This window comes from Rhincodon typus, chromosome 30, assembly GCF_021869965.1.
Source record: "Rhincodon typus isolate 14 chromosome 30, sRhiTyp1.1, whole genome shotgun sequence".
Lineage (NCBI taxonomy): Eukaryota > Metazoa > Chordata > Chondrichthyes > Orectolobiformes > Rhincodontidae > Rhincodon > Rhincodon typus.
Window position 1 is genome coordinate 10,436,380 of NC_063361.1, and position 15,873 is coordinate 10,452,252.

The 15,873-nt window shown below is 40.4% G+C and overlaps 1 protein-coding gene across 1 annotated transcript in view; it reads right to left on the bottom strand.

The window, feature by feature from the left end:
• Positions 1-1,648: 1,648 nt before the first annotated feature.
• The window catches only part of LOC125486548 (protein FAM171A2-like), a 158,889-nt gene continuing 144,664 nt past the window's right edge, over positions 1,649-15,873 (bottom strand). Inside the window, exons 3-4 of the mRNA XM_048614396.1 lie at positions 9,422-9,514; positions 1,649-1,710 (exon numbers count right to left, since the gene is read on the bottom strand). Of these exons, the coding sequence (XP_048470353.1) occupies positions 1,649-1,710; positions 9,422-9,514 (155 nt within the window). The remainder of the gene's footprint in view (positions 1,711-9,421; positions 9,515-15,873) is intronic.

Sequence of the window (15,873 nt, forward strand, 5' to 3'; positions counted from 1 at the left end):
ACAATACAAAAAGAAATATAACTAACAACAACAAGCAAATGAAAGCCCTGAACACAGACAGCGCTGATGTCTTTCAGATAGAAAACTAATCTGAGGTCAAGTGATGGTAATAAACTGAGTGGACAATATCATCTGATCCTAGTAACTCATTGAGCCAGCATTTATTCCAATATATTATCAAAGGAGATTATGCTGCTGCTATTTTCTTTTCCACCTTTTATGCTTTACAGTTGATGCTTAGACGTATTTTGCAGAGGATTTGTCATGCTGTCATAATTTGAAAGAAAATGCAATGTACACAAGTAATCATCCATGGTGCAATGATGTGGAAATTCATATCAGGGAAGAGGGAAGTTCTGTACAAAAGGTCTGTTCCTAAATGTGATTTTAACTCTACAAGAGCTGCCAACATGGGGTCAGTGAGGAGAACGAAAGCTCACATTAGCTCATGAGAGTGAGATCCAGGCCAGTGTAACTCTGACCCAGGTTAAATACAACAGGCTCGACTTGCCATGTCCCCAACTCCACAAATCCAGTGTCAATAAAGTGGAACAGCAGCAGTGAAGTGAGTCAGGCTAACACAATGAGAAGCCACAGCCAGTGGTAAAAGGTAACTATTTGCTGAGATTACCAGTGTGCCAAACCAGTATGCCACTCTACTTCAGCCCTCCTCCTTATTCTATCAGTGCGTGTAGCTGTTGGGACAGATCAAGGAATCGTAGCATGGTAAAACCACAGAAAGATGCCATTTGGCCTGTAATAATGTGATTGCTTTCTGGAAGAGCAAGCCATCTAGTCTTACTCCTGACCCTCTATCCTTGTAGCTCTGTGAATGTTTTCTTTTCAGATAATTGCCCAGTTCTCATTTGGAGGTCTCTATGAAATCTGCCTCTTGAGCAGGGGTATCCCAGATCTGACGCATTCACAGTGTTAAAAACCTTTTCCTCATGTCAGCTTTGTTTCTGCTGATAATCACCTTAAATCAGACTCCTCTGGATCTTGACCCTTCCACCAAGGGAAATAGTTTCTCCTTGCCCATTGTGTCCAGATCACATTTTCAATACCTTCATCAAATCTCCTCTCGACCTTCTCTACTCAAAAGTAGAACAACTCTGGCTTCTCCAATCTATCAATGTGACTGATGTTCCTCATTCCTGGTAGTATTGTATTGAAACTTTTCTGACCCTCTTTGCCAGCTTCATATCTTCCCTTAAGTGTGGCTCCCAGAACTGGACACAATACCCCCATTTGAAACTGAACAAATGTTTTACACAAGTATATCTTCATATCATGGCTTTTATGCTCTATATCTCTCTTCTTAAAGTCCAGGATTCCAATGCTTCATTACTTCTATCTCATCCTAACACCTCCTTCAATGACCTGATCCCTATGACATTGCACTTTCTTTAGAATTGTATCCATTTTTTATAATATTACCTCCTGTGTGCAACTTCACACTTCCCTGAATTGTATTTCATCTGTCACTTGTCACATCAGCTAGTCAATGTCATCTTAAATATTATCACAATCCTTCTCACAAGTTCACAATATTTCCAAGCTTTGTGCCATCTGCAAATTGAGATTGTTCCTCATAAGTCCAGATCAATATATCAGGAAAAGTCCTAGTCCGCATTTGGCTAGGCTATTTCTAATCTAAAATACGTTTTGATGCAGACACTGGAACTACTTGAAGCGTAAAGTATCCAATTCCTTAACAAAGAACAAAAAATAACCCATATACATACAAGCAAAACTGGCAACAAGGCAGTGACTGCAATATCACTCATGGTTCAGGTATTAATTTTACATTGTTTTGTCCCTGCTTTTTCTTTAATGGCATCTTTAACCTTAGTGAAGCCACTACCTTCTAATTATTTTCAAGTAATCTTATTTTGCTCCATAACTAATATTCTCCTTAATTTTGGGGTCAACTATTTTTTAATCTTTGCATTTGAAGGCAGTTAAGTGCCAGCCACATTGCTGTAGATCTGGGGTCAGGAAGGAAGGATGGAAAAATTATTTCTCTAAAGGACATGGGTGATGAGACTTTTTGTGACAGTCAGTGAGGATTTCACTATTACTGAAGATAGCCTTTCTTCCAGATTTTTCTGGGACAAATTAATTGAATTTAAACTCCACTAGGTGCCATTTGAACCCGTGTCCTTAGCACATTAGCTTGCCTCTCTAGATTACAGGGCCATAGTTGTGATTATCACAATGCCATTCATTTCCCTGACTTAATACAGCAAAGAGGTAATTCATGATATCAGGAATCTACCAGTTTGATCACAGCTGGGTTCCTACAGCTGCAAAGTCCTGTTTCAGAAAGAGAAAGTTGAGCCAGTTATATTATGCAGAGCTTTTCTTCCAAACAAAACTTCATTATTCCTTTTTCTCTTTGTGTTTGAGCTGCATCTTTGATATTGATTTTTTATGGCAGAACCTATCCCTGACACTGCTCGAGAGAGAGATTACATAGACAATGAGTCACAGTCAAGACTCTCTGCTCTCAACTCGGTCCAGACAGAGTCAGACAGACTGCAATTAAAAACCTTTTTCTGAACAACCCATTGAATTGCAGCATCTGTGCTCTAGCTTTAGTCAGTCATGATGGCCTGATAACAGAAAGCTTCATGCTGTTGTGCATACTTCTTTCCCCAACCGCACATTCCCGGTGTGCCCCCAGCACATCAGGTCTTATATGCAGGGAGACACTCACATCAAGTCGCCTCAGGCACTTTTGTTTGCCTGCTTTGTCTTGTGTCATTTGTCTCGTAGACAATACTGCACCCACCGCTCCCTTCCAACCTCCTCCTCTACAATGGCGGCAACCCACGAAAAGGGCAACAATTCTCGGAAACAGCAATCATCTGTAATCATTTAACAATTTTGCGTCATTCAAGGACATGCTGCTCTCTCCTCCCACTTGCAAGTAACATCAATACAATCATGTCATTGTTTTACATTGGCATGTTCCAGGTAGTTGGCAAACTTCAGCTTTTCCCCATTTCACTCCTGTTATCCTGAATGGAGCAACAGGTTAGAGTTACACTGGGTGATATAACTGAGCTTTTTAAACTGATCAAAAGGAGTTGAACAGAGATGTTCGAAAGAAATGATTTCTGCTGACTGGGGAGCCTAGAATAAAGGACCATAACATTTTAAGCTCAGTTGTTCAGGGTGAAATAATTCTTCAAAACAAGATTCGTGAAAATTTGAACTCTTTTCTCCAAAAGGACTTGATCCATTCAAACTTGGTAGTTGAGATGGATTGATTTTTGTGAGGAATGCATATTCAGACTTACAAAGCAAAGGTGGGTAGGTGGTGTTGAGACACTCAGCTATGGTCTAATGAGTGGCAGATCTGACTCAAGGAGCTAAATGATTTGCTCTTATTCCTGTGTTCACCCCCTCCAATTCGTCCAGGAAGCTATATCACCAATGTCAATCACCATAGGGTGTTGAGCTTTGTAGCTAAACCTGTATGAGTCCAAACACATACACATAGGATCCCTCAGATAGTAAGAACTGCTGATGCTGGAGTCAAAGGTAACACAGCGTGGAGCTGGAGGAACACAGCAAGCTAGGCAGCATCAGAGGAGCAGGAAAGCTGACGTTTTGGGTCAGGACCCAGGTCCCGACACGAAACATCAGCTTTCCTGCCCCTCTGATGCTGCCTGACCTGCTGTGTTCCTCCAGCTCCACACCTTGTTATCTCACATAGGATCCCCAACAGCTTTCGCTCCTCTCCAGCCAGGAATTCAGATTAATTGTACAGTGCAGCCACTTTAATGCTGGAAATTAGATAACTCAACATCAACGATGATCAAAGTATGCATTTTCATAGCCATGGGGTCATTCTAGTACTAGATTTAAGATTCATCAGGATGTTGCCAGGAATGGAGGTTTCAGTTACAAAACTAGGCTGGATAGGTTGGGACTTTTTTCACTGGAGCATAGAAAATTGAGTGGTGACCTTCTAAGTTTATAAAATCATGAGGTGCACAGATAAGGTGAATGACAATGGACTTTTCCCTAATGTGGGGGTGTTCAAAACTAGGGGCATATTCTTAAGTGAGAGGAGAAAGATTTAGAAAGAACATAAGGGCCAACTTTTTTTTTTAAAACACAGTGAGTGGGTCGTGTGTGGAATGAACAGCCAAAGAAAATGGTGGATGCACATACAGTCACAACATTTAAAAGAAACATTTGATAAGTTCATAACTAGGAAAGGTTTGGAGGCATATGAGCCAAGCACAGGCAAGTGGGACTAGTTTAGCTCGGAAACGTGGTTGGCATGGACTGAAGGGACTTAGTTGGACTGAAGGGTCTGTTTCCATGCCGTAGGACTGTATGACTCAATGATTCTATGACACAAAGAACAGTGCTGGGGCTGCAATTACATGTAACATATTTAATGATTTGGATGGAAGAAGTGAATGTACTGCCACCAGGTTTGCGGGTGATATAAAAATAGGTTGGAAGGCTAGCAATGAGGATGATATAAGGAGTCTGCAGAGGGATACAGACTGCTTAAACGAGTGTGCAAAATGTTGGCAGATGGAATATAATGTAGGAAAATGTGAGGTAATGCACTTTGTCAGAAAGACTAGGAAAACTGAACATTGTTTAAATGGGGTAAGACTTCAGAAAGCTGCAGCATATAGGGACTTGCAGTCCTCGTGCATGAATCACAAAAAGCTAGGATCCAAGTTGAGTGGGTAGTAACGAAGACAAGTAAACTGTTAGCCTTTATTTCAAAGTAAATGCAGTATAAAAATAAGAAAGTCTTGCTAAAACTAGACAAGGCACTAGTTATACTATACAAAGAATACTCTGAACAGTTTTGGTTCCCTTATCTAATGGAAGATATACTTAGCATTGGAGACAGTCCAGAAAAGATTCACGAAGTTAGGAGCCACTAAGTTGATTCTGGATATGGAGAGATTTTCTTCTGAGGAGAGGTTGAGTAGTGCTCAAGTCCCACCTGCTCCAGAGGTGTTTAATAATATCTCTGAACAGGTTGATTAGAAATAAAATAAATAGGTTTGGTTTGTCCTTATTGGAGTTGAGAGGAATGAGAGGAGACCTTGATTGAAAGCCAAGATTCTTAGGGGGATTGACAGGGTAGATGCAGAGGGTTGTTGTCCTACAGGGAGAGTCTAGGACCAAAGGATATCATCTCAGAGTAAGGGATGGCTTTTATAATTTTAATTAGGATCATGTTTATGTCCCTTCTTCACACAGCGATATGATATCCTAATCCAGGGACAACTGTCACGTAAATATGCAATTTATATTTGAGTTATACCCGCAATGCTTCAAAATAAATGGCCAGTGGCAGCTTGAGGGGATGTGAAAGTAAACCAAAATTCCAAATGAGGTGCCAAAGCTAACAGCCTCTATCTTTTCAATTTTCTGTGTTTGGTGCTGTTTAAACTAGAATTATGTTAGATGGGTTTAAGGGAAAGTCAGATGAAAGAGAGAATCAAAAGAATTGCGGATGCTGGAAGTCAGAAACTAAAACAGAAATTGAGGAAGGCTCCCTGAACCCAAAACATTCAACTCCAATTTCTCTTCACAGATGCTGTCAGACCTGCTGAGATTTTCCAGCAATTTCTGTTTTTGTTTCAGGTGAAAGAGAACTAATTTCCAAAATCTGCAATTTCCAAGACTTTGGAGTATTTTTAAGTGGCATAAGGAGTACAGCAGAAAGATGACTCACAAGTGAAAGCTTGTGTGTTAGGGCCAATTAAGCTGGATAGGATAACAGAGAAAAAAAAAAATCGAGCTGTTGGACTTCCTCCGAAAGAGGAGGAATAAATGCGTCATTTTTAGATTGGAAGGGAAAAGCTTGGGTCACTTTATTTATAGTCTATATGAATGGCATCAAATGAAGGATCAGTATAATATATCCAGGTTTATTGATAATACAAAGCCAGATGGGAAAGAGAATTGTGAAGAGACCACAAAGAAAGATCGATCAGTCAAATGAATGGACAAAAAAGTGGCAGAGAAAGAAATAGGGAAACGTGATAGAGTGGAAAAGTGGATTTTTTTTTCAGTGAAATCCTTGCAGTTCTCGTACATGAATTACCAAAAGTTAACATGCAAGTGTAGTAATTAACTTGAAGAACGATCCATTTTATTGCAAGGGGACTGGAAATATAGGTTTAAGGAAATCCTATATATGTTTTTTTGATGACACATATGAACTACTGCCTCTGTACCTAAAATTACTGTACAGTTGAATGAAGGCTCAGTGTATGTTCATTCAGCAGCACTTTGATGTGTTTTATTGATGAGACAAATTTGTACATTCAAGATGAGGAGCTCCTGACAGCTTTATGTAGAATTGACACTGCTGATTTGAATTTGTTTAGCTAAAGCTCTTTTATAGAATGGAATGCCCCATCCTAATGCAGACAGTTCTCTTGTGGAAAACAAAAAGTACCATAACTAAATCTTGTTTTTACTGACAGGTACAGCCATATTAGAGACAAGAAAATGAAGATGGGTTAAATGGAATTTTCTACTTTGATGAGAACAGGTATGGTGGACTTTGTGCCATCTGATTTGGATCCCCTTGACTCTGAATTGGAGTTTGAGGCCAATTTTAGCAGGGGATCTCCTTGGGAAAGGTGGGGTGAGGGGGAGGGGTGTGGGACTGATGAACAGAGAAGAGTCTAGAAATCTGTGAGAAACATTAATAGATCTGCCGGCCAATGGGATGGCCAGCATCTCTCTGGTCTCACTGGGAGTGGTGCCCATGGCTGTGAACCAAGTGATGGACACTGAGCATCCAGGAGCTAAATGAGGTAAGTAATGGAGGTTGAAGGGGAATACCACTGGGGCCAGGCTGGTAGGGATTAGTAGGGGTACAGTTGAGGGGATGGAGTCCCCCAAGATTGTCAGGCTGGAGTCCAGATTGGCTAAGATGTTGCCGGAAATGGAGGGTTTGAGTTTTAAGGAGACACTGGATAGGCTGGGACCTTTTTTCACCAGAAAACTTCGGAGGCTGAGGGGTGACCTTATCGAGGTTTATAAGATCACAGAGAACATTGATAAGGTGAATGGCAAAGGTCTTTTCCCTAGAGTGGGGAGTTCAAGACCAGGGGGCATATTTTTAAGGTGAAAGGAGAGACATGGGGGCAATTTTTTTTTAAACACAGAGAGTGGGTCATGTATGGAATGAAGTTCCAGGGGAAGTTGTGGATTCTGGTACACTTACAACATTTAAAAGACCTTTAGATAAATACATGAATAAGAACTATTTGGAGGGATACGACCAAGCACAAGCAGGTGGGACTAGTTTAGTTTGGGATGATGGACAGCATGTAAGAATTGTGACGAAGGGTCTATTCCTGTGCTGTATGACTCTAAGAGTAGGAATGCCCTTAGCAAGGTGGCTATTGAAGCCCCGAAATGTGTGAATTCCCTCACGTGTCCACAACCGGCAAACATATTTAAAGCTGTCGTGCTTCACATATGACATGGATTTCTGTCCACTGTGGGTAACTGGTGGAAATTTGACCTTTACCTGGTTATTAATTGGTTACCTGACTTTCCTAAGGCTGGGGTGAGAGAGTCGGAGGGGATTCAAGCCACCCAGTGTTCCCCTCCTGTAACATATTATTGCAGAGGGGGTTAGGGGCAGATCCATAAGAGACAGGCCCATTAACCATTACAATTTACATTCCCCCACCCTGATGTGACTCCTAACCAAAACAAAATAGAAATTGCTGGGAAAACTCAGCATCTGTGGAGAGACGGCAGGGTTAATGTTTCATTAACTGCTGGTTTTTCACAGCAGTTTGTTTTTGTTTTTGATTTCCAGCATCTGCAGTTCTTCGGGGTTTTTTGTGTTTAGTGCATGATGCCTAACCGATTAGCTATTCAGCTGAGCTCTAAAATCCAGTCCACAGTTTATAGTGCTTGCAGGATCCAGAAGCAGATGCAGAAGGCAATTTATTTCAAGAAACTTGTCATATCAAGGCTAGTCGAGAATGCCACATGCCAAGTGAATAGCTCAAATTACCAAGTGTTCCACATTTATCCCTCACCTCTACCAAGCCTACATCCTTCCGTCTTTTTCTTGGTATATCCTGACCGAGGAATACTACACAGTTAAGATGTAAAATATAATAGATGATCTTACACACACTACTGTACCTTTCAAAAAAGTCAGCCTTACTGTCCCTTGAGAACAAGCTAGATGGAATGAACGACATTGCTCATATTTTCTTATCCTTGTAATTATGAATTGCAATAGGATCTAGTGGTTACTCTCCAGGGATACCTTGAACACGGACATGTCACATTGATGTATACCCATCATTTCAGAATGCTGTACCAATACCATATCAAACAGCAAGAGGAATTCAGAGGTTGAGGAAATTGTGAATGGCTGCATTGCTCCTTAGGATTTTACATCTGGGTTATCCAATAGATATCATATGAAACAACCATATGAAGAACTGTGATTGTGCTGTTATTCTGCTGAAACCATTTACAGCAATACTGGGCCCATTATTTGTTTCTACACATGACACATTATCGCCCCTGCTTGTCTTGTACATTAATCCATCTTGTCATTTCACCATTCTTCCCTCTACTTTATTTCCCTTTTGTGCTTGTCTGTTTTTTCACTGACTCAGCACTAGTGTAAAAACTGTCCGTTACTAATGTCTGCAGTGGTTTGCTTCTGTTCATCTTGAACATCTCTCATTTCTGATGAAATGCCACTGATCTGAAGAGTAAATTTAATGCCCTCCCATATGCATTTAGTGGTCAGGCCCTTATTACTGCCAGGCAGGAACATTAGTGCACAGCCTTACCATGCCAATGCCAACTGCTGAATGCACTTGGCGAATTAACGTTCTTTTAAAGTCCTCATCCCACCATTACCGCTATTCAATTCTGATTGGCTGGCAGATGTCATCAGAATCTCAGCACTGGAGTCATAAGTCACAGGGAAGGCTTATTGCTGCCCAGTTAAGAATCTCACTTGGTGCTATGGGCCTTCCCAACGTACACAATAATGGGTTTCTGGCTGGCTTTATAACCGGGATACAAGATCTCTTTGCCCACATTAAATTCTACCCTCAGAACTTCATTTCTGTCCTTTCACATGGGCGAATGTGCTGAGAGTTTTGAGCATTTTTCTACTTCTATTTCAGATAACATTACCATCAGATAACCATGCTCACTTACATTGCCAAGAAAATGTGGCCAAATTCAAATGACAACGCACATAGCTTGAGGTGAGAATTTCATTGTCTCTTTCCCATCTGTTCAATCAAGCTTCAAATTCAGAAATGATTATTTGCAAGCCAATGACAATGTGTGCAGTTGGATTTCTCACGATCGCCAAACGTTTTGTCACGGTGCAGTTATAGACAGTTCACATTTCCTCACTTACCCGGTGATCCCAATAGGATTTGCACCACATCGTCGTATAGCATCAGGGTAGCTGGCCGTTCTGGAAGAAGATAGAGGCTCACTGATGTAAACACTGCAAGGAAACGGGTAAAATATAGAGATTTAGATCCAATGTTCTATTTATAACCTGTCTCAATTATTACTTCAGAATACATTAAATGGAGTGTGATCCCACACTACTTCAGACAGGCAATAATGTTAGCTAATTATTCACACGACATTAGTACCACGTCAAAAACGGTTTGGAAAAGACTCATTTTTTATCCCTACAGTGTAGAAACAAGCCCTTTGGCCCAACAAGTCCACACTGAACCTCAGAGCACCCACCCAAACCCATTCCCCTATAACCCACCTAATCTACACATCCCTGTTCACTATGGGTAATTTAGCATGGCCAATCCACCTAGCCTGCACATCTTCGGACTGTGGGAGGAAACCAGAGCAAACCCATGCAGACACGGGGAGAATGTGCAAACTTCACACAGACAATCACCCGAAGGTGGAATTGAACCCAGGTCCCTGGTGCTGTGAGGCAGCAGTGCTAACTACTGTGCCACCGCGCCACCCGACTTTTGTTCAAAGTGCTTCAGATTGACAGTGGCATCAAATTTAAATAATGAACTAGCTTCTGGAAAGGGTACAGACATGATATATGAGGATATTGCCAGCAATGGAAAGTAGGACTTTTTTTTCCTCTGAGACGACAGACAGTGGGGGAACTCTGTTTCCTGGAGTGAAGGCAGTGTCGCCAAGTATTTTAAAGGCAGAGTTACATAGATTCTCGACTGAGAAGGGAATCAGAGTGTATTGGAGCTAGGCAGGGAAGTGGAGTTACGACCATGATCTTACTGAATGGTGTGGCTGGGTTGAGGAGCCACGTGGTCTACTCCTGCTCTTAATTTCAATATTTGAATTTTAGCTCCAAAAAGGTTTGGATAGGCTGCTGTTGTTTTCTTTGGAGCATCATCTGAGATAAAGAACTGCATGGAAAAAGGTACAAAGAATGGTTCCCATTTATTGAATAGCAAAAATCCTTATTCTCTGTTCAATCTTCGGTATAGCATGCACCGTAACAATAATTACAGTGTTTAAAAGCTGCACCATCACATTGCAATAACATTTGCTCACGCTATAAATATATTTGAAAAGCAATTTATTGGATGTGCTTTGGGACATGTTGAGAACATGTTGAGGTACTTTGTAAACGTGAGTTCTTTCTTCTCTGTGGATGAATAACTTCGAAATATTAGGTTAGTTTTTAAACTAACTGGAACTAACTCAGTGCATACTTATCGAAAAGAAGTATTGTTGCAAGTTGATGGTGGAGCACTATTTTCCTGACCAGTCGGACAAAGGGACAGTGTTTAACTTACTGGATCTTAATGCAAGACTGAGAGAGCTGCAAACATCAATGTTCCAGTAATAACTGAAACAGTCAAAAGGTGGAGTCAGGTTTATACAAGATTAGAGGAACAGGAGTTGGTTATTTAACCCATCAAGAATTAAAAACAGGGTCATGATTGTCCTGTGACCCAACTCTATACAACAACCTTTGCCCCATATCCCTTAATAATGCAGCATAATGGGAAATTAACTAAGCAGAGCAAAAAAAATGTCATCAAAATTTGAGGACAAGCAACAGAGAAACATATTACAGAGCTTTCAGTATAAAGTCCATCGTAGCACAAATAAAGGTTTATAGGAACACAGCATAAGAGAGACTTGTTATAAGTTAAGAACACGCTAGAGGTGTAACGGACGCAGCAGGAGAGGTCTAGCCAAACTCTGCAGCCAATAGTGCAGGACATCTAACACCCTAGCGAGTACAGAATCCATACAGGGACAAACATGTAGGTTTCAGTCTATGAGAGAAACACAATCTATACACATATCTACAGCATGGTCACAGCTTGGTTCTCTCAAAGCAAATAGCTTGTTTATCGATAATCTTACAATTTCACAATTTAAATTTAAAATTAACCTTACATCAGATGACATTTGTGGAAGTGTTCTAAACTTTGTACTTTATATCCTTAGCCAATGGAAATTGGTTTTCTTTGTTGAACCTATCAGTTCTGCTTAATAGCCTGAAAACCTCTATCAAATCAACCGTTAAACTATGGATTGGCTGGTACACAGTCCTAGTTTCTGTAATGGAGAGACTTCGCAAGAAGATAAAAGGCTGCTACAGTAGGAAACTGCTCTAAGCATATTACACACAACTAAATACCAAAGCCACCACCCTCAAAGCAAGCCTATGTTAGGACCTGAATTTGCTTCGAGGTGATGACTGGCCAGGACCCAAATTCACACAGTACTAAATGGAATCTAAATGGAAAGAGTGCAGAATTACATAGTAGTGAAACTAGCAGTGTTTCCCATATTCTATTGAAGCTGTTTGATCTTATGACCTACACATTCTCTCTCTGCCCACCCACTGGCTATGGAGATTGGCATCGGACACACACCAGTGTCACTACATCAACAGGGCACATCCCTGATCTGCTTAAAATACAGTTCTCCACTCTGTACTGCACCTTGCACTGCTCCAATCTCTACCATTGTAATACCGTTGTCTATTTGCTGTATTTTGCTTTTAGTAATGTAGAGAGGATGTGATGGAGGCTGAATAGCGGAGAAGCAAGCCAGTCTTTCAAGGAGACAAATAAGGACATTGATTAGGAGGAGCATTACCTTCACCATGATAGAGTAGCGCAGCATCAGGCACAGCAAGCCAGGCAGGTTTCAATCAATTTCTGCTTCCACTAGATCTGAACAGGCTGAAGGGATCATTCAATGACTAAATTTGTTGTTGCTCAAATTTCAAGGAGCCCCAGTCCATTTTTAGCAGTAATTACTGCTTATTTTCATGCATTTTTTTCTTCAGTTTCCTGCTGTTTAGTAATTTTTAACACATTCAACTCTTCAAAGGGTTTGCAACATGTAATGCTCCCATATTGAACAATGAGATGTTGTCACACTACTGCTAGGCAATTGGGAAAGAGTAGCACTCCCTTTATATAGAGTTCTAGCTCGGTATGATGCTAAGGTTTGGCGGTCTGTATAGCTTGATTCTTGTAACTACAGACACATGATCAAACAGGTGATGATGTAAAGGAGCAATATAGCTACTAATATGAGCCTCTGATTCCAATGTTATCTCTGCCTACTATGTACCTGTACAAGGTGTTTGGTTTTGTTTTCCTTCCACAGCGTGCATTGTGCTAGTCTATTTCATGGCTTGTAGTGATTTACCGGAGCATCAGTGGTGGGAATCCTGGAGGTTCCAACATTCTCTGCCATGGGTGAGCACAAGATATTGCGATACTGGCTCCATTGAGGGTCCTGGTGCATTCATAACAAAATGAGTAAGAACGAATTGTGAGAGGTAACTTGCTTGAGCCCATTGAGAGAATCCCTCTGTGAGATGCTCCGAAATAGAAGTTTAGGTGATTTTTGTAAAATTCAGTCCACTATCTCATCGCCCAAAAAGCTAGATGACAAAAGAAACTCAACTACTCTATTTAAGTCACAAGATCATCATGACTTGCTATACTTTGAAAAGTAATAGACACTTACTTCAGCTTCACTCTACAGACTCGCAACGTAAAGAATAAAGATGATGGAATATAATCAAAAGGGTACAATCCTTTGTTAATTCTCTTAGTAGTCCTCGATGAAGATGAATGATCTAAATAAAGTTCCTTGCCTGCTCCTTTACTGAATGGCCAACCTTCTCTTTTCAAAAATCAATAATGAACCACAGTAACTCTGTCCCAGAAAAAAAATTGCACCCCTTTGATGTTTATCCATTGAGAAAGGAAATTAACAAATACACTCACAACATATCAGGTTGTCAAACATTATCAGGACTAAAAAACATGGGATGTTTGTGAGCAAAGAATACTCACTTTGCATTTAGCAAGGTGGAAAAATCAGGATAAAGCTAAATCCTGAAGTAGGTTCACCTTATCCAATATTTCTACGGAGTGACTGTCAAGTTTGCAATCGCGAGCATTCCCCATAAATTGGATAGGCTATAGCTGAAAGGCTGTGATAGAGAGATCATATACTTATGAATAGGGAATGGCAGTAGTTCCAAAAGGTTACAGTTCACTGCAGAATGAGACAGTGGGGGGATGGCAAAAAAGTGGACTGATTGTTCATAAGGGCACAGGGGAAAAAAGTGCCTTTTAATGCAGACGTGTTGACCGTGGGCAAGAGGTGCATGAAAGAAGAATGCCCTTAACTGGACCATACTGCACATGGACAAATGCTTGGAAGGAGAGCAAGTATCAACTTAGTACTTTCCTGCGGATGAAGAAGAAATTTGCCTGTCGAAGTAGCAAAACACACATTGTGTGTGAGGCCCATCAAGTATAGAGTTAGGAACTGCTATCCCATGGGGCATACCACTTAAAGCATTCCACAGAAAATGGGCCCTTTTGGGTACAACCCATGTCTTTCAGGTACAAACAGAGGTGATGGCAACACCAAGGACCCACAAACAGCTGTTCAGACACACAGACTACGAGACACTTCGACTTTGAGAGGTTTCTCAATACTTCAGTTGCCTAATTATTCTAGATTTTCCAAGGGCTGTGTTATTTTTCCCAAAAATTGCAGATTGTATGAACTGCAACACAGTGATGTCATTGATTTTTTTCTTTGATAACCCTTCACCTGCAAGTTCTATATTCTATGGTCAGACATAATGGAAATATCGAGTAACTGCAAAATCTTTTCACTTCACATTGATTGTTGGCTTGATGCAATGAGTTCTGATATATTCTATTTGCAGCACCCTGCACTCAAACAAACTGTGTTATCTGAAAAAAGCTTGATGCCTTACATAGTTAATGCCTCCTTCCAGAATATATGTGATTAATTTATTTCCCCTTGAAGACAAAAGTATTTGATACCGTTTAATAAAAGAATGCACTTGGCAGTGAGCAGCAAAAAATCTTCATGCTATGGTGACTTTTACGTCTAAAGTATATTCCATCCCTGTTCCAGATATCTGCTCACCAGTTTACCAAACCTGCTTAACCAGGTAGATAGTAAGAGACAGCTAAGGCATTCAGCTTTGATCTGCCAGGTACATGTGAAAGGGTCTAGATACATAGGTTTTAGAACAGAATAGATAAAATAACTTAGGTGTTATTACAGATTAAGGGACTCATCTTCAACTTATAGCAAAATATAACTATATAATGTAAATACAATGAAATCTACGTGCATTTAATAGGAACTCATATAATAATCTTCTTTTAAGAAATTGATTTGACTGGACAAGAGTTTACCAAATCGGTTTGATACAGGCGAGTTGTGCACTCTATGTTCCTCACTCAAGGTCATGAACTTCACTAAAGGGCATCATTTAATATATATTCCATGTTGGTGAGCCATGTATTTGCCTCAATTGTGCTTCACAGACTTCAGGTCACAGAGTCTTGCTATACTGATGAAGGGTCTAGGCCTGAAACGTCAGCCTTTCTGCTCCTATGATGCTGCTTGGCCTGCTGTGTTCATCCAGCTCTGCACCTTGTTGTCTTGCTATACTCGAATATGGTTTTGGTGAGACTGCAATTGAAGTACAATGTAGAACTTTCATTTTTTAAATTTCAAAAATATACTTTATTCATAAATTGTATGTATACATACAGTCACTAAAGCAGTTTGGTTCTGTACTTCTCATCTCCATGTTTAAGAAAGGATATACATCTATTGAAGGCAGTATAGTGAAAGTTTATTAGGTTGACCCCTGGGACGATAGAGTTGTTCTAAGAGAGGCTGAGTAAACTGGGTCTATATTAGCTTGAGCTTACGTGAGCGAAGAATGATCTCATATGAATATTCAAGATCATAAAGGGCTCTGACAGCATAGATACTGAAATGATGTCTCCCCTGGTTGGGTACTCTTGAAGATAGAAGCACAGTTTCAGGAAAAAGGGCCAACCATTTAAGATTGAGATAAGGAGAAATCTCTTCACTCAAAGGGTTGTGAATCTTTGGAATACTATGGACTGCAAATGCACTGTTATTGAATATATTGAAGGCTGGGACAGACTGGTTTCTGGTCAGTCAGGAGATCAAGGGCAAAGATGGGCAAGTAGAATTGAAACCACAATCAGCCATGGTCATGAGGGAGCAGGATTGATGGGCCATATGATTGTCTCCTACTCCTATTTCCTTTGTTTTTAGCAAACACTTACGATATACTACATTTACTGCCAACTAAAATAAACCTCTCAATTCAAGAAACAGGTCCGTGGAACAAGCATGTGAAACATGCTTGCTTAATGCAAATTGACAGTTTCCTAACTCAGAATTGACAGAATTGAACAAAAGTATAGTTAATGCCCATTTCCTATAGGAGGGTATTGGACTAGATCTTCAATTTGTCCAATTTTTGTAAATGATAATGAAACG